Genomic DNA, 22,527 nt, shown 5'->3' on the forward strand with positions numbered 1-22,527 from the left:
ATCCTCCTGCCTCAGGCTCCTGAGTGCTGCGATTACAGGCGTGTGCCACCATACTCGGCTTAAAGTCATATTTAAGAGCAAGATATTTGATGCTTAGATTTCTGTTGTGTGCTTGATGGTTTTACCAGATCCTGAATGCTTTCTGGGTAGCAATTGTTAACTCCAGTTTAGGAGCTCTGTTTATAAAGCATGATGTTTGGATTCATGGTATTTAAAGAATGAAGCAAATTATAGCAATTACTACCCTGCCTTGTTTCTGTATTTCTTTTTTGTTTGTTTGTTTGAGGCTGGCCTTGAACTCACTTTGTAGTTTAGCCTGGCCTTGACTCAAAGTGATCCTCCTGACTCAGCCTCCTCAGGGCTAGGATTATAGGCGTGTACTACCCTGTACTACCACGCCCTGCTCCCACGTTTCAGACAAACTTTGGTAATTTGTTTGCCTTTATTCTTCAGATTGTTATATTTGATATTCTAGTTCATGGTTAGTATCATTGTCTCATTTTCTGTTGTGAAAAAACCTGTTTTAAGATAGACTTTGCCAAACTGTAGCAAACTCTGTTCATAGTTTACCTATTTGTTACAGTAAACTAAAGTTTTTGAAGTGCTGTTTGTACAGATATTTCTGTGCATCGCGACTGCAGGGACTCTGTATTCAGAACACTGTTCCCCAGCTGTGAGTTGAGCGTGCTTTCTGCCGGCCTGTTTCTTCTGGCTCTGCGCGAGGTGTTCCTTTTGTCTCTCCCGGAAACCAGCCCCCGCCTCCTTCCCGCAGGAGGACCATGTCGCTGGACTTCGGCAGTGTGGCGCTGCAGACACAGAACGAGGAAGAGGACTACGACAAAGAGGACTATGAACGCGAGAAGGAGGTGAGTGCTTCAGAGGAAAGGCCCTCGCTCCTCAGGCCCGCGCCGCTTGCTTATTCAGCACGGTGTCCCGAGTCACTTGGAAAAGAGCTAGAATTCTTCAAAACGAAACGTGCTGCGGGAGTCAGCGAGACACTGTCACCAAATAAAAATTTTGAAAAGTCTGGGGATGTAGCTCAGCGCAGACACCCTGGGTTCTGTCCCCAGTGCTGCGCAACAAACAAAACAACAAAACTAACTAGCTAACTAAATACAGCAAAGAAAACCCCCTGAAATTTAATGTTGGGACTTTCCAAAGGCAGATGAGGGGAACGCTGGTTTTTCTGAAATAAGAATAAAACAGCTTAGTGGTGCCTGCGGGTTCAGCACTGGCTGACTGCTGAACTCTTCAAGCACTGGGCATCTAGGAGACAGCGGGCTTTGGAAGGGGACACCGGGTCCTAGGTGCCCGGAGCCTGGCACGGGTGCCTCCCTCTGGGGCAGTGGGAGAGCGGGCGAGGGTCATCGTAGGCTTCTGTGGGCAGAGGGCGGCAGGGAGGCCTCTGGAGGGGCGGAGTTGGAGCCGCTGACTCTGAGAAGGGGCGGGCGCCCCTGCGCGGGAGCTGGGACAAGCGGGTGTGAGGTTGGGCAGCGGGACCGAGCTGTGTACCTGGGACAGCGGGGGCCAGGGTGGAGTGCAGGCACGGCCGGCTCCGGGTTCCTGAGGAGTCCCTCGTATTTCATCCCAGGTGCTGAGCTTTTGGATTGCCGTGGGGTAGACAGGCTTCAAAAGGAAACGAATGAGAGGAGATCACAGGGTTGGTTGTTTAGCAGAAACCTTGCTCCGTGGAGACGGCCGGCTCGGAAAATGGGGCAGTGAGAGCGGCAGAAGCGAGTCAGCTTCGGAGATAGCGGTGTTCGTTCGAGTCAGGTCTCGCCAAGGCGTCTTCTGTGCGGACCGAGGCTTGATCGCACCTAGCCCTAGTGTGTGAAGTGGTCTTCCTAACGGTTGGGTGACCGCGAATACTCACCGGGAGACGGGCAAAGGAAAGAAAGGGCGGGCGGGCCCTGCGGAGTGGCGGGAACAGGGGAGCGCGGCCCTCGGCCTTAGGTAGACGCCTGCTACCTGGTAAGCGCGGAGAGGTCTCGGCGCGCTCCCCGGGCCCCGGCTTCCCTGCGAGCGTCTGCCCGGCCTCCTGGCCGTATCCGGCGTGGCAGCAGGCAGGCTGGCAGGGGACAGGGCCCCTCCTTGCCCAGCTGGCCACGGTCCCTGCTGCTGTCAGGGACACCTGTCTCGCACCGCCTGCTTTGCTCTGGGGAATTCTCCGCCAGGTCCCCTGAGAGCACCTGAGTCTGTGACCCTGGCAGCGGTATCCGCTTGCGGCAGGTCCCTCCCAACCCCCTCGGGGATGAGGGTTTTCTTATTTTGAGAACCTGCAGCGTGAGACTTTCACACCCCCAATGGCTTAGTCCCTGGGATTTGATTTTGTTTTTTGTTTTTTTTTCCAGTACTGGGGATCGAACTCACGACCTTGTGCTTGCTGGGCAGGCGCTGTGCCGCTGAGCTAAATCCCCAGCCCCAGTCCCTGGGATTTGAGTGGGTCGGTGTGGATAATCGCGGCTGTGAAGAGGAAGTGCTGTGACCGGTGCCCTCTCCCCGGGAAGGGCACTGGAGATGCGGAGGGTATTACAGAGCCGGTGCTGCAGGTTTTGCCGCCTGGTGAAAAAGTTAAAACGCTCTTCATGGATGAGGCAGTTAATTCTGGAGAACACAGAAAGTAGCCCCTGATGTCATCGTTTGCTGCCTTGTAGTCTGGGGTACAGGGTGTGGGTTCCTTGCAGAGGAGAAGGACTCTGAAAAATTGAAGCCCCTATGCACGAGCGTTTCCAGCCGACCGGAAGAAAAGGATAGATAGTTAATGTGACTCTGCCGTGATGATTGCGCTTACCTCCCCAAGAAATTTCACGTTAGTAAAAACGTTTCTACTTACGGCAATTGCTGCAAGAAGAAAAGCGAGATGAAGGGCAAGGAGTGTAGGGTTTTCGGTAACAAAATTTAGAATTATTCTTAAAGACTCGGCTGTGTGTTATCCCTCGTCCCTGCAAGTTAAACCAGTGAGGTGACTGATCAAAAGTTCAGCCTGCTTGCCTGTCATGCATTTATCTTCTCGGTCTCCCTCTGACAGCAAAAGAGTTCACAGCTTTGGGATATTAAAGGGCATAGCAAGCCTGGCAGCACACGCCTGTAATCCCAGCGCTCTGTGAGGGTAAGGCGGGAGGATCGCAGGTTTGAGCCCAACCTGCGCAATTCAGCAAGGCCCTGCCTATTTCAAAAGGTAAATAAATAAAAAAATAAATAAATGGGTATACACTGTATAGCTCAGTGTAAAGGTCCTGGATTTAATCCCCATTATGACAGACAAACAAACAGATAATACCAAACAAGACAGACGGGTCTTTTCACGCCTGCCTGGTTGGTAGCTTTGGGATTGCAGCTGGGTTGTGATTGTTGGCCGTGGAATAGGCATCCTGCTTTCTCTAGTCAGTGAGGCCCTTGGTGTTCGGTGCCCGACGGTGTGCTGTAAGCCTTGCCACGCACCCTGCATCTGTCTTATGATACACGCTGCTGAAGTTTGTGGAGCTTTTTGCAAAGGACAGAATAGTCCTGATTTTGACCTTCTATGAATGGCTAGCTGCTAATACAACATGACTTGCCCAGCTATGTTTAATTTTGTTGCTCAGATGCTAGGATTTTATTTACAAGTTCATCTTGTGCTGTACCATTTGCCCATTTTTCAGTGAAAAAGACATTGACAAATTCCAACCTTCACACCACCCTAATTAACAGGTACGATCCTGTATTTGGCCGTCCCATCTCCTCCCATCCCCTGTCCTGTCCTGTCCTGTCCTGTCCTATCCTATCCTATCCTATCCTATCCTATCCTATCCTATCCTATCCTATCCTATCCTATCCTATCCTATCCTATCCAATCCTACTTTATTCATTTTTTTGTCTCATGTTGTTTGCCTTGAAGATCAGATGGAGAAAATGCATTTAATCTTGAGAAAAGGAAGGATTTCTCAAGTGACACAATATTCAGAAGACATTTAGGCTAGTGGACTCTCAAGCCACAGACCAGTGTGAATAGACCCCTATTTTGCAAAAACCTTCAGCGGTTTTGCAGAGAAGTAAGGCACTGTAGTCCTTGCTCAGTTGCTACAACTCTTAATGGCACGTTGGTAGAAGTTTGGCCAGCATGGGCCAAGGCGTAGCGGAGGTGCAAGACCCACAGCCCCACAGGCGCCCTCCACGCGGCTCTCCGGCCGTGTGTGCAGAGAGACTACGGAGATGTGGTATCGTGTCAGTGTTCACAGCACTTGTTGTCACACGTCACATACCCCTCCGCTTCTCGGTACTCGTGTTCGTCTTGGGCTGTACCATTTGGGAGCTGCTGGTGTTGCCCTTCTTGGTGCTCAGTAGACCCCACCTGGAGTATTTTAACCAAGCTTTTACTTACAAAGCTGGCCCAGGAAAGGGTTCAAAAGCTCTCTTATTAACCCATTTGTAATGCAATAAAGCGACTGTGCAGAAATGCTTTCACCTGAAGTCATTGTTCTCACGATTTCATAGTGGGCCGTGCCAGAGACCTGTCGTCATTTGGTCGCTGTCAGCTTCTAAGTTACCGGTAAAGCCACAGCTTAATCAAGGTCGGCTGTCATGGGAGGGCCACTGGCATCCTGCAGTGCCGCCAGAAGTAGCTGTGACTCTTGCTTGGTCCTGGGCAGTAAAGTGACCAGTGTCTCCACACATTCGGGCACCAGCGACGTGGGGCAGAAATGCTGGGTCATCTGTGCTGTCCGGGGAGCGCTTGATGGTGCTGACTTGTTGAGAATGGTCTTGAGGAGAAAGGCAGGTGGTCTGGGAGGCAGGCGGCAGACGCAAAGCGGCCCTGGCGATGCTGCCCTGGCCCCTCGTGGTTTGGCTATTGCTGCTGCTCCAGGAGAACAGAACAGCTCCTCTGGCCGGGTCCTGTGCTCCAAGCCAGCTTCCCACCACGCACTCCTCTCTTCTTTCCTGCCTTGCTTGGTGCCTTTACGGGAACCTTTTGTATCTTGTTCCACTAGAGGGAGTTGTAAAGCTGTGTTTATTTATATTCCATATTATTTGACTTATTCAGTGGAATTGTTTTGTTCCCCCAGAAAATTCAAGAAACAAATGGTTGTGTCGTAATGTATTTTTTTCTTATGTTTGTCTGTGGCCGTCTCTAACACATTATCTGGATTGTATCTGGTGAGTTTCCCCTCATTCTAGACAGGTCTTTTTCAAGGACTGTCACTTTTTTTTTTCTTATTGTGAACACAGCATAATTCATAAACTAAAGATGTAGCTGCCAAGTTATTTTGGTCCTTTAACCGTCCCAAATTGTACTTTTGCAAGTAGGTCTTAAATTTGGTTCTTTGGTTAAAATAGGTTCTGCTGTGCTCTCTTCGGCAGCAAATGTACTAAAATAGGTTCTGCTTAGTAGCTGTCCATGAAGGCATTACCCCATAGTGTATTTTATAAAGCAGCAGGGTCTTTTCAGAAGTGTGCTTACCAGGTAGCCTGTTCTAAAGGAAGACGACCGTTGGCTACTCTAGTTGCTGCTTCTCTCTGGGGAGAAGGTGTTTTGTGTGCTTGGTAACCTGAGAACACTTACTTTCCTGAATACCAGGGATTACAGGCTCCCACACGGACGAGACAGTCTGTTCAATTAATTTAGGTTGAAAATCCTAACAAAGGGTTTACCTGTCATCTGTCTTACATTCATTCTTCCCTGAACATAAGGTTACTGAAAATGTTTTGCTGATGAAGTTCTTTGAGTTAAAGGCAGTTTTTAATCCTTTTTAGGAAAGAAACATGGAGTAAAGGGAGAGAATGTATGCATTTACTTATGGGTATATGTTTGGAATACATTATGATTACATTAGTTTCAGGGAATATATATATATATATATATATATATATTGTACTTGGCCATTCTTGATATAAAATCTATATAAAATCTTGATCCTATAGATTCTTTCCAGGGACAGGAGTTTATAGACTATTTCAAAAAGCTTTAATAGTGGCAAATTCTCTTTCTTCTCGGGAAGGCATTTCTTAAATCATTAAATTCAGCCGGTAGACGGTAGCACGCCCCTGGGAAGCTTGCTGTGGTACTTGCGGCCAAAAAACAATCTGTTGAATTTGAAATTTATGAGCGGGCTTAAATCTTGTCACTAATAAGGATTAACCTTTTTTTTTGGTCCTTGAATCCATATATGGAAGTTAGTGTATCTTTAATGAAAATATTTTATAGTTTCTAAGACTCTCTAGTTGGTAACATGCACGGGCCGGTGCAGCAGTTTTGTGTTTTGTGGCACAAGGCGTAATAACCAAGAGCAAAACCTACTTGACAGCAGGGATGGGGAGGATGCACGCCAATCCCGGGCAACGGAAGTGCGGGGTGGGGGTGGAATCATTCCTGAGTGGCCTTACTGGGGCGCTTTTTCCTCCTTTAGCTTCTCTCTGGCCTGCAGGTAGAGAAGTCAAGCAATAAGTAAGACCCAGCCGTGCCAGATGGAGGTGTTTTCTGAAGGTGAACTCAACTACTTAAAAATTGTAATGTATCAGTAAACATCTGACTCAAGTACCGCAGGGATTGGTTTTGCTGGTTGATAAGTTTATCTGTGGCTCCAGAAGCATTCTGATAGCTCCTCATGCATAAATTAATTTTCTCCCATGGAAGCAATTTTATTAATTTTGTGAGATCACAAAGAAAGCTGCAATAAATGCTTCAGTATTATGTAGGCTTTTCTGTCAGCGTCCGGGGAAATGTACTGTTCAGCTGTCCCTGTCACGCTTCCCCTGGATTCTAAGGCTGTGTACCTGAACCTCACTGAAGGTTTAGAAGAAGATATTCTTTCTGTGCAGGAGTCCTTACTTCAAGTAAGCATGAAAGATTCACTTTGTTGTTATTTTCCCTTGTGTAATGTGTGGGGTATTGTTTTGCCTTCGAGCATTTTGTGTTTGTAAAATTGTTTTGCTATTTGAAGCTAGCAGTGTACTTAGATGTTGATGTGTTCTGTTTTGTTTTTAGTGGGCGTGTGTGTGTGTGTGTGTGTGTGTGTGTGTGCGCTTATTTTTTTATTTTGGGTCAACTCTGATATGGCCAGTTCTCAAAATTATTTTTTGATTACCTTGCATGAACAGGTAGGCAGTACATCCAGATCTCAGTTGTTCACATTAGTATCGAGCATATTTAAAGGTAAAAATCACTTTTCATTTGAAAGTGTATGTTTCTTTTTCAAAACCAGATAGACTAAGAAAATCTTTTTTTTTTTTTTTTTTAAATCCAGGGATATTAGGAGTATGTATGACAGTGAGGAAATATGTGCCCTCCTCACAAAGTCCATTCCCGTTATCAGGTTATTTTCACCAAAGCACAGATAACAATGTAGGACATTCTTTTCAGGACTTTCTTGGAATATATTTTTTACCATATGTGTTATTGAAGAAAGTTTTTAAAAAATTCTGAACACAGAACTTAACTTAGACAGATACTATATTGAGATTCCAATTTGTTTATGCTAGTGATGAGAAAGTGGAAAATAGCAAAAACACTCACGTGCTGCAGAATAGGGGGCTCCCGTTCTCCCTTGCTGGGTTCACAGCGTGTTGATGTCTTTAAATTTCACTCACTGCATCATTTTACGGAACTGATCTGTAAGCTCTGGAGGGACTTAGTCAGCTTGGTAATTAAACTGGTGCTTAGCTTCTTCTCTTTTGTTCCAGTGCTGGGGGTGGGGCTCAGGGCCTTGCACTTGCCAAGTCAGTGCTCTGCCACTGCGGTGCACCCCAGCCCCAGGCTTGGTACTTAGAGGGCGCCTCATCGGCAGTCCCCTTCTGAACTGTCCATAGCATCATATGTGAATCTTCTGATTCTTAGGTTTTAAGACAGTATGTGGGGACTTGAAAGATGATTGCTGACACTGAAATTCAACTTATCTTTTATCACATTTATCTTCAAACTTGAATTTATTTAGTCTGTGTGTATAGACAGGATTGTAAAAAAAGTGCTCTTTTCTAGAATAAACTTGGAGAGCTCAGCCGAGTTGTTCCCTGCGTCTTGCAGGGTCTGCCTTCGAGCGTGCTCCCTGTAGCAAACCCGAGCTCCCAGCCCCCCTGTTACTGGAACGTTTTATCAGGGCAGTGTTGTATATCCTCTCATCTTTGCAGTTAGATGGCTGTCATTAATTAGGCATTCCCGAGGGCTTACCGTCACGTGTGGGAGCTTAAGGCTTCCAGGCCACCTGCTGTGCCATTCTACACACCTGGCAGAGTGCATCTGGCCACCCAGTCCCCGAGGTCAGATTACTGCGAAAGTAGGACCCCAGGGCTCAAGTCTGCCCCCGCCAGCAGTACGCAGTGACTGCACCGCTGTGCTCACTCGCCGTATTTCCATAGTGAAGTTTTTCGGTTCTCTTGTAATACACGTACATTTAAGTCTGAGACCCTGGTAGAAACGGACAAAACCTTGCAATAGAAAACCGGATACTGTGTGCTCCCCTTTCCTTGCGTGAAAGGGTGAGCGCAGTTTCGGTGGATTTTGAGAACTTACCGAATGGGAGGAAGGCTTTGCCTGTCGGTCTCCGAGGCCACGTGGCCGGTCCTCGTCGCAGTCCGCGGACGCTGACGCGCTCTCCCGCCTCAGTTGCAGCAGCTGCTCACAGGTCTCCCTCACCACATGCTGGATGACGACCTGTCCTCCCCGGAGCTCCAGGACTCGGACTGCAGCGAGCACGGCCTGGAGCGCCGGTAAGGACCCGGGTCCCTTTCCCTTGTGTTCTGCGTTCTCTCAGGCTTTTTCTCTTAATCCTCCGCAGGTCATAATCACATGCATGGCCATAAAACTGCTGACTGATTCTTAAATTTTGGGCTAAAGGTTGCAGGGAAAAGCACCACGGTAGACCACAGACGTTAGACCCTTGGGATTCTTCTTTGCGTTGTCTCTGTCCAAATGAATGGAGAGCTTCAAATCTAAATTACTGTTTGTTTTTTTTTTTCCCCAAGACCACATCCTTCGGAGCAGTTGGGGGTGAACTGGAGTAAGCCGCAGGTGCTGCCCAGGTCTCCAAGCGCGAATGTGAGTCTCCAGCCGGGCGGCCGAGGCCCTGATGCGGGTGGGAGGTTCGCCTGTCTCACCCTTGTTAGCTAACAGGGCTGTAACGAAATTCAGGCTTACGCTGGAGAGGCGTGTGGCAATGGCTGGGGAGAAAATCGAAGCAGAGCCGAGGACCGACACCCCGGGTTCCACCCCGAAGAGGCCGGAGATGAAGGCGGAAGTGGCTATAGTCCCCCGGGCACAGGTGGACAGGCCGATTTGTATCATGTGCCGGAGCACCTCCGGCCCTACCCCAGTGGTCCGAAGCAGGAGTTCAATACCCAGCCAGCCAGTGTCATTCAATTTTCAGATCCTCCAAGGAACCATTTTCAGGTATGAAGAATTTGGCTTTTAAAAGAATGTTTTTGTGTGCGTATGTGTGTACAGACATCTGCTTGCATATATAAATGCTTAAGAAATGTGCGGGAGTGCAATGACAAGATGATTTATTTTTACTACAAAAATTTCTGAAAGTGCACTAACTCATGCTGAACTAGACATGCCATTTTCTCTTTCTGATTGAATGCAATTTTGACCTAAAGTCCGAAGTTTAAAATAGAAGTTGTGGGAGCAGTTATTTAAGCACTAGAAGTGAAGTCTGCCGGAGAATAACTGTCTTTACTTACCGCTGCTTCTGGCTTCTACCAACTCCCGGGGCTTCAGTGAGAAACACTGTGTAGGCAGCTTGATACAGTCTTTAAAGCAGTAATTTTGGGTAGAGCACAGCCTGTAGTTCCCTCGGTTTTCTTACCCCTCCTAACAAATTTTAGGTTAGACACTTCCGAGTTGATACCTGATTTGTACGGTGTGATGGTAGACAAAAGGAATGTTAAAAAAAACCACCTTGTTGTTACTGTGGGAGAGGTTATAAACTGAGACCTCAGGCTGTACCTAGTTGCTTCTTAGAATTGCTTGATGACCACAGGTGCGTCGTTTTGCTGATTGCTGTTCTGGGTCATTCAGTGTCAGGGTGATTTTTTGGGTCCAATCAAGGTGGCTATTTTCTCTTAATTCTCTCTCTGGAGAATGTTATTCATTGCACAAGTTATTGAATATTTATTATCTCTGAGGCTTTGTATCAAATGTTATTATTGAGCGTGTGCATTTTTATGTTCCCAAGACGTTGGCATCCTCTGCGTCATTGTAATAAAATACTTACATACAATCTCATTGGAATTCTTTTTTTCCGATTGTATTTCTTGAGGTTTGCTTCCAAGATTGGCTCCATTATGTGTGCGAAACGACAGTGAAGGAATTAACAGTGTTAAGTAGCAATAAATGCTATTTTGAGCAAAGATGTTTATAAAAACTTGTAAATGTACTACAGTTAGCTTCTATAGTATAAAATTAAGGTGCCTGACTGTAATGATTTTGGAATGGAAGGCCAAATTCTAATTGTCATTTGCATTTGTCCTATTACAATAGCAATTTGGTTCAACACAAGGTCCCAGTGGTCAAGGTTTGGAGCCATATAAAGTGACATACAAACCTTATCAACCTTCTGTCCAGAAATGTAGCTCGCCAACCCAGGAGGTAGTGGGAAGTGACTCATTTGAAGGCCTGCAACAACAATTTTTAGGAGCTAATGAAAGTGGGTATCATGTTTATATTTTCTTTATAGTATAATGGGGAAATTTTGAACACTGAGTGGATATTTATATGCATGTTAAAGAGTTATTATTTTTTAAATAAGATAATAGAATGGTGGTTGATATTTTGAAGAGCCCTTACTTTTAGAGATGCATACATGTACTGGTATGGCTATGAATAACCTGACAAGAGGCCTAAAATTTACTTAAAATATGTTGTTGGAAGTAAATGAATGTTGGGTGGGAGGACTGAAGCAAAGCTGGCCATGGCTTCATAATTGTTGACGCTGGGAGATGAGTTCACAGGGATTTTATGTGTTTCTCATATGTTTGACATTTTCCATCATAAAAATAAGTTAAAACAAAATTTTTCTAACTACTGTATGTATCTTAGTCATTTAGTTTGTAAAGACTTTTCAAGATTTTCCTATTTTTCTTACTGAAGTCCACTCTGCAAGCAAACACAGTTTTTTCATCAATCTCAAATCTTTCATTTTTTTAGAAATGAAATTTAATAAATCAACCAGTTTTGTCTTTTCTTTTGAATTTTACAATTTAGTGTAATAGTTAAGCTGTTACATAAATTACTTTACATTCAGAACTTGACCTAGATCTGTCCCAGATGTTTTTTATTTTAATTTTTGGTAGAGTGTGAATATAAATGACAGTAAGAAAAGTGCTTGTTTCTACTGGAGAATTTTGGATGAAATGCCTTGGTATTAAAAAAAAATCAAAACTTATATAGTGATTATCCAGAATTAGTGTTTTTGTGCATCTGACTTATTGTCATGCCATCTGGCATGTTAAATAACTCCTAACCACTGTACATGTTGAAGAGCCAGCGTGATTCTAGATTCTAGAGTATGACTACAAGTGTGCGTTTGTTTATTTCTTTAATGAGTAGGGGAAAAGTGAAACGATACGCTGGGTCGCCTGGGCTATGGCAAAGAGAAAATCTGGCTTCTCTGCCGAGTTCATAGAATGTAGAACAGCTATGGGGGAGGCCTCAAACCCGTGTTCCTCTGAAGAGTCAGCAGCAAATATGGGGTGGCCGCTCTTTGATTGTAAGTTTTTGTGGAACGAAGTGGCCAGCATACATGGCATAACTGGCTTTAGGTTGAGTCAGTATCACAGCCAGGGCCTGGCGTCCCTCTGTTCCCCTGCCCTGAGTTCCGTTTCTGTCTCCTGGTCCTTCTGCGGGTCGGATTTCTCGTCACCTTTGTGAGCAGTATGCATTTTATCAATTGATTTTTTTTTTAAGTTGGTTACACATTTTCCTAAATTGACATTTGGAAGACAGTGAAATAATTTAGTGATAGTGCCAAATTTGGTGATGACAGCCACTTAGCAAGAGTATGTTTTAGAAAGTGAGTTTGGAAAGAGGTGGAGCTTAGAGACCGTTTACTTTTGGGCTAGCCTGCTGAATGGCCTAAGAGGAGTTTGATCTGTGACACAGTGTTCAGTCTTTAGGTTTTCTAACCATATGTCTGTTCAAAAGAGGACTGGATTATTTTGTAAGCAAGTAGCTATCACTTCTAAGTACATCTGTCTGTAAGCTTACAGGACTATGTGCCTAGTAGAAAATGAATATTTATCATTACCTAGTTGAAGTACCCATCATTATGACTTTTTTTGCTTCTGAAAGAAGACCTCCAGATTCTTTATTACTCTATTCATTAGTTAACACAGCAGTTATGCGCCAGCAGACATGTAAATACAACGTATTTCCCACTCTGAATAAAAAGATAAAATATTTTGAGAAGGATATCTAGCGATTTTCTTTAAAAATAATGTTATAGAAGCTGATGTGGCTTTCTTGTTCTTAATCTTATGAGAATGTATTACTTTCTTCTATTACAGTTGTTTTGTACTGATTTTTAATTGACTAAACTGGTAGTGTTTCAGGCTCACACTGAAACCAGTGACTTTCACATGTTTGTGGCAGTGACCCATAGTATATCAATTTTCTGCATTGTGTTATAATCTGCAATATAGAGCAATATGAATAAATGTATGTAAATACATTAGTCAGGTTTCCTGTTGCTGGTACAAAATACCTGACACCTGCAATGTGTTCACAATTACAGGGGAATTCAGTGTATGGATGGCTGATCCAGAGCAGGAACATCTCATGGTCGTAGGGCCTGGCGGAGCAAAGCTGCTCAACTCATGGCAGTCAATAAGCAGAGTAGGGGGCAGCACCCAAGAGGAAGGGGCTGGGACTAGACACAGGGCCCCAAATCCCTTCTCATGACCCACCCAGGCACACCCAGAGTGAGCTTTACTAGTCACTGGGGGGGGGGTGGTCTCAAGACAATCAAATTGGCAGCCTAACTGTCATAATAAGTACAATACATCTTTCACAAAATACTTTTTCTTAGTACATGATGTAATCTTAAATGTTTTTAACCTATCTTTATTTTTTGAAAACTGCTAGTTGCAGTCCACAGAATTGATTTCATGGCCATCTAAGAAGTTATACCCACAGTTTGAAAAATGGTCCCAAAGGACCACACATTTATATTTTGATCTAATAAGTTGTCTTCACTTCCAAACCAGACTGTGCAGAGAATGTGCAGATTGTCCAACTTCGGGTTCTTAACAAAGCAAAAGAGAGACAACTGGACAACTTGGCTGAGAAGTTAAATGAAAGTGAACGTCAGATTCGGTATCTGAACCACCAGCTTCTGATAGTCAAAGGTAAGATTGTAAGTGCTGGGAACTGTGATTCATGAGCCGTAGCAAAGCTAGACATCTTGTTCCTAGTAACCTCGTTTTGCTTTTTTGTTTTGTCTTTTTGTGTTTTTCATTTCTAACACCCTTACTTTCCTGGATCAGAGACTCGTAGTGAATCAGACAAAGTGAAACAGAAACCCAGGACTTCTGAGGCCTGGCTTGGATCCCTTTCCTCCAGAACATGTTATTTTGCAGCCTCAGTCTTTTTTCTTCTTTCCTTTCGTTTTCTCCTTTTCCCTCTTAGGCTGGTAGAATCAGTGATCCGTTATTTATCCATGCTGAGAACAGCCTGCCCTCCCAAGCTGCCGACCCCTCATGTGGTTACCGTGGATGAAGTACTCCCTTCTCAGAGTGCTTTGTTTAGTTGGTAATGCAGTGCTGTCTGAGCCTACAGATTAGCACGCGCATTTGGAGCGCAGCAGGAGTTTGGACCCAGAGCAGTTGGAGGTGGGCCACCTTGGCGTAATGATGTAGAGGATCTTACCTTAGAGGAGGGCGGTCATCCTTGGACATCCTGAGGCTGCAGCTCAGTCTTCCCCTTCGCCCAGTCAGCTGCCTGAGTTCTGTTGATGTCTCTTCACCTCCTCAGGGTCTTACCTTCTTTACCAAACTCTTAATCTCTAGTCTCTTACACCTTCCATAGTTTCTCTTATGGCCACATGGGTAATCTATCTAGAACACTGACTTTGTCGTTTCCTTGCATAAAGCCTGAATGACCCCACTTTACCTGTGGGGCGAATGCAGTGTCATGCAGGTATGCACGACAATTTCTTTTTCTTCCTGCTCTAGCTTTGGTCAGTGTCTGACTGATTCATGGGACAATGTTTTGACAGAACTCCAGCTCATTTCAAATTAAATTCATAGTGAAAAGCTCTTTTTCTGTAATGCTCATAAAATTGATTTTGAGAGAGCTTGTGAGCTTTTATAGCAGTTTTTTTTTTTTTCCTTCTGGTACCAGGAATCGAACTCACGACCTTGCACTTGCCAGGCAGGTGCTTTGCCGCTAAGCTAAATCCCCAGCCCCCATATAACAAAGTTTGTGGGAAGAATTTAAGGCTAAGTAGATTAAAGAGCTCATTGCAAGTATATTTAGGAAGTGATTAGTTCTCAGATACATGTTTTGATTCACAAGGGTTTGTTCTGTCTACATACACTCAATTAAACAAATGCTGAAATCGTGAGGAAATCTTTTGGCCCCAAATGGGATATGGTAAAAATTTTAAAGGCAGTGACGCTGATTCTTTAAAATATTTTTCGAGTCATTTAAGTATTTTTTTAACCACATTTTTTCTGATTTTTCTCTACTCTACTACAGTTCATTTGTGTGAAAGGAATTTAATTCTTTAACACAGATCTGATAGGCACTGGGACAATTACAATCCCTATTCAGGAACATGTTATTTATAAAAACATTTTTAATGCCCTAGATGAGAAAGATGGTTTGACCCTCAGCCTTCGAGAATCACAGAAGCTCTTTCAGGATGGGAAAGAAAGGGAGATACAGCTTGAAGCGCAAATAACAGCCCTGGAGACCCAAATACAAGCATTAAAGGTCAACGAAGAAAAGGTAAACATGTTAAGGCTCTGTGTGGTAAAAAGTTAAGTGAAAATTTTATGTACTGTGAAACTCTTAGAAGACTAGGATTGTTTAGAAGCTTGTAGGTTCCTCTACCGCAAGCTTGCTTCTCTTCTTACCTTAGGGGAGGGTGGTCATCCTCGGACATCCTGAGGCCGCAGCTCCATCTTCCCCATCGCCCAGTCAGCCGCCTGAGTTCTGTTGGTGTCTCTTCACCTCCTCAGGGTCTTACCTTCTTGTTACCAAATGCTTAATCTCTAGTCTTTTAACCTTCCATAGTTTGTCTTACGGCCACATGGGTAATCTTTCTAGAACACTGATTTTGTCGTTCCCTTGCATACAACCTTTGAGTGACCCCGCTTTACCTGTGGGGCGAATGCAGTGTCAAGATGGCCGCCGGAACCTTGATTGCTCCCTTTCTCCCTTCACACTCCTCAAGCTATGGATAGTTTTTATCTACCTGCACAGGTCTGCTCCTCTCTGGAATGCCCTTTCCGCAGCTCACTGCCATCCCAGTAATCAGCCTCTGCTCACAGGTTTTCTTTTCCCGAGTCTCTGCTTTTTTCCTCAAACCAGGTGCTCGCATCTGTTCTGATAGACCGAGGATGCTGTGGAGGTGTCACTGGGCTACTCTCATCTTTGTACCCACCACCAGGGCTAGCGCCTGGTTCATGCTTGGTGGGCAGTGTGTGTTGAGTATGAGATTCAGAATTGACATACCTTGTATATATGTGTACATGTGTATGTGGGTTTTTTATTGTATTTTTTCTATTCCTTTGGAACTGTCAGTAATGTCTGTAGCTTTATGGTGTGTACTGAAGTTGGTAAAAAAAAAAAAAGGACTACCCTTAATATTCTTCAAAAACTTTGCAACTTTTTCCATTTTCATGTCTGGATCTTGCAAATCAACTTCTTGTGTTTTGTTAAAATCTTGGAATTTTGATGAGCAAGGCATTCTATTTTATCATTTCACAAATGAATTAGAGCAAAGTTCTTACCCACGGGCACAAAGCCAGTTTAAGGAAGCATCAGAATCCAAATTTCCTGACCTGAATATTCCTTCTAGGGTCATTATCCTGGGAAGCTATTGGAGGAGCTTAAGTGTTTGGGGAGCTGTTGCTTAGACTTGCTTTTTAAAGAGGTGACACACTCTTTAATTGATGGGCTAGAGAGCTGTTGAGTTTTGGAAGGAGTCCCAGGTTTGGTCACCTAACCTGTGGTAGGCAGTCAGTTCCCTCCACAATTCTGATCACAAACCTCCCTGGACAAAAACCGAGTCAAATTTCCCCATGAGGTCAACATTGAACCTGACCATTGAATTCAATTCGGTTCTTGTCCAACTTGGTTTGTGACCAGAATCACGGAAAGAATCACAGTCCTGAAGTGAGGTGCCACTGTACTTAGAACCCTGTGCCTGGCACGAAACATCCCTTACTATTTATTGAGCAAGTCGTGGGAGGCCCTCTGGAGTACGATGAAGAATAGCCCTCATTTGAAATTTAAATTTTTGTGTATGGTGTGGATTACTTTTAATTTTTTGGAAATTGACAAGTTTATTAGATTAAAATGTGAAATTGCCTTCCTAAAAGGCTATAACTCTAAAATCTTATATAAGTTAGAAATTGCATTTATTTAAAAAATAGAATAGCGTAAACTAAAGGCAACAGAATCACCAAGTCTGTATGTCCTATTGTGGCTGTAACAGATTACTGTGAATTCAGTGTTTTGAAGCAATTCTAGTTTATCTCACAGTTCTGGCAGTCACAAGTCTGACAGGGACCTTTCTTACTAGTGTAAAGTCTAGGTATCCGCAGGGTGGTGGTGCTTTCCGGGTCTCCAGGAAGAGTCCATTTTATTGCTTTTTCTTGCATTGGTGTCCATTTCTGTTATGTCTCTTTGGTTCTGACTTTTCTGCCTCAGTTGTCCTCGCTTGTAGACCCTTGTGGTTGGTAATGTGGGCCTGGATAATCCGGGATAGTCTGTGGCTCTCTCTCCGTCTGTCTCTCGGTCTGTGTCTCTGTCTCTCTCTGACTCTCTCTGTCTCTCTCTCTGGTACAAGGAATTAAACCCAGGGCTTTTGCACTGAGTTACATCCCCAGCCCTTTAAAAAAAAGTTTTATTTTGTGACAGGGTCTTGCTAAGTTACTGAGTTGCCCAGACTGGCCTCAAAATTGTGATCCTCTTGCCTCAGTCTCCCAAAGTGCTGGAATTATAGACATGTGCCACTATGCCTGGATAATCTTGTTTCGAGATCATCTGATTAGTAACTTTAATTCCACGTGCAACTTTTAACTTTTTTTTAGCCTTGTAACATAATATATTCACAGAGAATTCCCAATCTGAAAATCAGAAGTCAATGTGGGTACCTGTGTGTGTTCTCCAGATGCTCAAGAAGTCCCGGACGACCGAGATGGCTCTGGAGAGCTTGAAGCAGCAACTGGTGGACCTTCGTCACTCCGAGTCCCTGCAGCGGGCCAGAGAGCAGCACGAGAGCGTTGTTGTGGGCCTCACAAAGAAGTACGAGGATCAGGTGTCGGCCTTACAGGAGAGCTTGGACGCCACAGTCGCGGCCCTTCAGGAACAGGTTGGGATGATCTCAGATGCGCAGCTGTCACCAACAAGAAAAGCTGGTGATGTTTTGTAACTGGTATTTTGCGGTTACTCACAGACATCTTGGAGGTTTTTAGCAGGTGTTAGATTGCAAGTGGAACCTCAAAGCCAGTGATTTTTGGATCAGTGACTGTGTCCTGAAGGATAATGTTGGGAACCATTTTTGTAGGGCTGGTTAGCGCTCCCTCCAGGCCCCCCCCCTCGTTGCTGGCCCATGATTCATAGGTATTTATGCGCATTGTTCATGCTGTCCTGGGAGAGGTCCCGCCTGAAAGGGATGCACGTGCTGGGGGCTGGGGGCCCTGGTGTCCAAACTTCTAAAAGCCTTTTCAGGCCTCCCAGCATCTGGGAACTCGTCTGTCAGTTAAGACTGCTGGGAAATGCCTTTGCTGGAGGGGCGTTAATTTTGAGAACACAGGTTGAGAATTCCCAACCTGAAAATCAGAAGTCCAAAATGCTCCATGTGGGTGACATGGCAACTCAGTGGAAAATGCGCCCCTGACCCCGTGTCACAGGTTGCAGTCAAAACACGTGTGCACTAAAGCATCCTGTAAAATGACCTTTGGACCCAGTGCCTGTGTAAGGTGGATAAGCGTGTAAGTGAATTTCATGTCCAGGCATGGGTCCGCTGTGTGAGATACCTCATTATGTTTATGCAGATATTCTAAAATTGGAACATTTTGGGTAAGGGGTACTCAGCCAACAGTGTAATATGTAAAATAGAAAAATAATCTGATCTAAACTAAATTAAGATGTGAAACTTGAGCATATTTTACAATTTTTTTGGTCCAGAAGGGAATAAAATAAGCTGAGGTTGCATTAGGTAGTAGGTTTACTCGTGCTCTAAAACCCTAGGTAGTCACTTACATGAATAAAATTTCAGAATTCATTTTCCCTAATGTCATTTCAGAACATGCCCCAAGAGAAATGGAGAAAATAAGACATGAGGGTATAGAAAATCCTGCCACCCCTAACATTCATCCTGATTTGGGTTATTTTTGGCTTATATAGCTGACTCTTATTTCTTTTTTTTTGTACCGGGAATCAAACTCAGGACCTTGCGTTTACCAGGCAGGTGCTTGTGCTGCTGAGCTATCTCACCAGCCCATATAGCTGACTGTTAATTTTCCATGCTTTTAGGGCGAGCTATATAAGATTACATTATTGACAATAATAGTTGTATATCTACCATTTTATTTTTATATATGTATGTCTTCATAAGGTTTATTTTTACCAATTATGTTTTTATTGCTTTTTTAGTCCTAGAAAAATAGTGTGCATTTGATCACTGTGGGCATATATATGTAGGGGTGGGAAAAGATGAATGTCTTGGTTACTATTCTCTTGTTGCTGAGACAAAATACCTGACACTCAGAATAAAGGAAGGAAAGGTTTATTTAGCTTACAGTCTGTGGAGGTTTCAGTCCATACTCAGCTGGCTCCGAGGCAGGGTGGCACATGGCAGAGGCAATTGTTCATAGTAGCAGAACACAGCAAACTCAACAAGAGCAAATGGGGGGAAACGCAGTGGCAAGCAGCCTCTTTCCCTCCCTTACATTGTATGCAAACTACCCACCCCAGGGGCAGGTATAGCACTCACGCCCATAATCCCAGCATTGGACCGTGAATCAGTCAAAAATCTAGAAGGCCGTCCATGATTGCATGAGGCTTTGGGGGGACATTCAGACACAAACTATAACAATGAACACCATGCCAAAGTATAGAAAATTGTAAAAAATATTTAAACAGAATTTGAGATGTCCTGTAACTTTAATTTTATTTTTTAAAATGTTATTTATGTACAGGCTTGTTTGTATTAATTTCGGGTAAACACAGTGTGGCACTGTGTGTTAAAGTGGGTGGGGGTCTTTCTTGGATCGCCAGAAGGGTGAGCTGTGTGGGTTACTTGAAAAGCTGCCTGTTCTCTACTGCCTGTGACAGTTACCTTGGAGCCAGGCTGAAAGAACTTCTAGTGTCTGAGCCCCTGTGTTCTCTATTGCCGTCAACCCTGTACCCTTGCTTGATAGCAGGACCTTTAAAAATATCATTGTGCCACAAAAGTGGTAGTGATGTATGGGTGACTTCACGTAGATATTCAGTTTATTGGTATCTGTGAAGTAACCTGGCTGGACTTGACACTGGCTGTATAAAGTTGGAAAGAAGTGACACCTTGATAAGATTAAGTGTTCCTGTCATGAACTTGGAACTGCTGTCCATTACTGTGGTTCTTCATTGATTTCTTTCATTGGAGTTTTGTAGATTTGTACTTAAGTGTTTCATTCTGGAGTTGTTATAATGTAAAATTCTACTTGCTCATTGCTGGTACATAGGAATATGATTGGCTGGTTTTTTCAACGTTGTATCCCATAACTGTTATCATCAGGTGTTAGCTTCCTCCCCAATCTGTATACCCTTCATTTTCTTTTCTTGCCTTGCTGCATTGGTTTGAAATTCCAGCATGATGGCGGAAAGTATGAGAGGCAACATCCTTGCCTTAGTCCTGTCTTTGTGGAAAAGTTTCAAGTTTTCACTGTTAAATATACATTTGATTTAGATGAATTTCTCTCCCTCTCCCTCTTCCTCTTCTTTTCCCACTGGTCAACTTGGAAAGTTCTTCCCAAGACCGAGTTTTGATCACGAGTGGTTGTTTAATTATAATTGAAAGACAAAATTCAACAAGAGATTGTCTAAAACTATGAAATAGGATGGGTAGCAATCCATGGTACATTTAAAAAATATCCATGTAACTAGTATACATTGAAAAATATATGACATATTAATTTTATATTTCCCTTAAGAGATACTTTTTGTGAGAAGAGATGGTCCACGTACCATATTGTGAGAATCCTTTTTACTTTGGCTGAGTTCCTCTTGAGTTGGAGTTCTTGGATCACATGGATTCCGCAAAGTGTAACAATGGTATAACTCTCCAATAGAAACTATCTCTGGACTATTTCCTCCCATTTGGAGAAGTGTCCAGGTCTCAGTAAGATCTCTGGTTATTTCTTTAAACTGTCTTCTGCCTTCCTTCACTTGTGGAAGTATCATGTTAAGGTTTCTGTCTTAGTTCTCTTGTTGTTGGGACAAAGTACCAAACACCTACAAGTTAAAGGATAAAGGGTTTCTTTTAGCTCACAGGTTGTAGAGGTTTCAGTCTGTTGTCGGCTGGATCCCAGGCAGGGGGCATGGCAGAGGAAAAACAGTCCATGGCAGGGCAAGCAGGAAACAGCAAGCAATGAGCCTTTCAGACTTTTATCCCATCCAGGGTACAAACCTAGAGGCCACCCACATCCAGAGCAGTCTTTCCGTATCCACACTCAGAACTATGATAAACCAATCAGTGGACCACTTTAGTTACCACACACTCTTAATTCATATATACACACCCTAGATCCGGCATTCATATATACACACCCTAGATCCGGCATTCATATATACACATCCTAGATCCAGCCGTCTCTGAAAAGCCTGGCCTGTGAGCACTTGAGGCTTTGGGGAACATCTAGATGCACGCTATAACAGTCTCAGGTTGCCTCCTTGGTGATGCAGTATTTTGTTCTGGATACCATAAGATCTTCATGGCTTTGGTTTTCCATCATGACCTTCACTTGGTCTGTTTTCTACCTGTCCTTTCATGTTGCATTTAAGGGCTCTACTTTGAAAGCTTTGTTGTTGGTGGAGAGGCTTCTTTGTGTATTGTTTAATCCTCATTTCTCCCTGCACTGGAACGCTGCTCAATTCTATGTCATCCCACAGGCCCAGCTGTCAGCTCTTTGCCATCACACTCGCCGTGTTCAGCCTTAAAAGATGTCTGCCCCTTTCAGTCTTGGACTGTGTTCTCACTCAAGCTAAGCATGGGAAAGATGGAGCTCCTCATCTTTACTTTTGTTTTTAAAAGTATGACTTTTTGTAGATAATCTGTCTCCCTAAGTTGGCAGCAGGACAGGCCACGGTTTAATCGCATGGAGTCAAATTATTGCCAAGGTCTGCCTTTTCTCTGCAGCGTTTTTTGTCCGCCTTTTCTTGAACTTGTCTTGCTCTTGCTCCCCGGGCTGCCGTCACACACGTGTCTTGCATCCCTTCTTGCGCGCATGTTCACATGGTCGCAGTGCGAGCCGCCGTGGGGTCGGCAGGCTCCTCGGCCCTCGAGGGCCGGCACCTCGACACAGGCCTGAGTCTGCAGCACTGCGCCGAGAGGTCTGCAGTGCTGAGCAAACACGGCCCGGTCTCCAGAAGCTCGTTCTGCTCGAAGATTTGGCAGAAAAAATGTAAAGCAAATGTGGGACCTGATGAAGAAGAATACAAAATTCGCGTGATTTTTTCAGTTCAGAGGAGGCCCTCCGGAGTCCTCTGCTTGGGAGGGACCTGTGTTTGCACCCTACAAGCACTGTTGGGCTTTATCTTACCCCAGGCAGTGCAGGTCTAAGGCTTCCTCTCGGCTTCAGAGCTCATTCTTGATAGTCCTCTTAGTATTTTATTTGTTTTCTTGAAGCTTCTTTCAGGAAATTTCAGCCGTTTACCTTATTCACTCCTCTCCCTCTCCCTTGTTCTCCCACTTGCCTGGACTTCAGCCTGTGTGATTTTGGATGAGAGGTGATGGCTTCTACTGGGGTGTGGAATTCCCACGGCGCATTATTTGCAAATGCATTTTCTTCTTTGGAGAAACTTGAATAGACTAGATACACACTCCATCTGTCTGTCCATCCGTCTGACTATTTGTCTGTCCATCCGTCCATCCATCCACCCATCCATCCATGTTTTTGTAGTGCTGAGCATCAAACCCAGGGCCTCCTTGTGCCTTCTGGGCGAACACTACCACTGAACCACACCCCAGCCCCTCACCCTGTACTTTGTGTGCATCACTGCTATGCAGTCACACGTGCGCATACACAGATACGCAGATATCCTTTCTCTGTTCCTCTCCCTTCCTCCTCTGTCGTTTATATTTCATGCATTCGTTGTAGCACTTGCTGCGTACAAGGCAAGGCAGA

At 44.4% G+C, this 22,527-nt stretch overlaps 1 protein-coding gene across 5 annotated transcripts in view; it reads left to right on the top strand.

The window, feature by feature from the left end:
* Positions 1–22,527, top strand: part of Cep152 (centrosomal protein 152kDa) — a gene marked incomplete at its 3' end in the record, with an annotated part of 89,398 nt that overhangs the window by 14,256 nt on the left and 52,615 nt on the right. For 3 of the 5 annotated variants that reach the window (XM_013510302.1, XM_013510301.1, XM_013510303.1), the window contains 7 exon segments: positions 773–866; positions 8,935–9,007; positions 9,101–9,358; positions 10,451–10,616; positions 13,174–13,314; positions 14,778–14,917; positions 17,310–17,510. In XM_013510302.1, coding sequence (XP_013365756.1) covers positions 773–866; positions 8,935–9,007; positions 9,101–9,358; positions 10,451–10,616; positions 13,174–13,314; positions 14,778–14,917; positions 17,310–17,510 — 1,073 coding nt within the window. 5 annotated transcript variants of the gene reach the window in all.

Source organism: Chinchilla lanigera, unplaced genomic scaffold (genome assembly GCF_000276665.1).
Source record: "Chinchilla lanigera isolate Chin_1 unplaced genomic scaffold, ChiLan1.0 scaffold00008, whole genome shotgun sequence".
Classification (NCBI taxonomy): domain Eukaryota; kingdom Metazoa; phylum Chordata; class Mammalia; order Rodentia; family Chinchillidae; genus Chinchilla; species Chinchilla lanigera.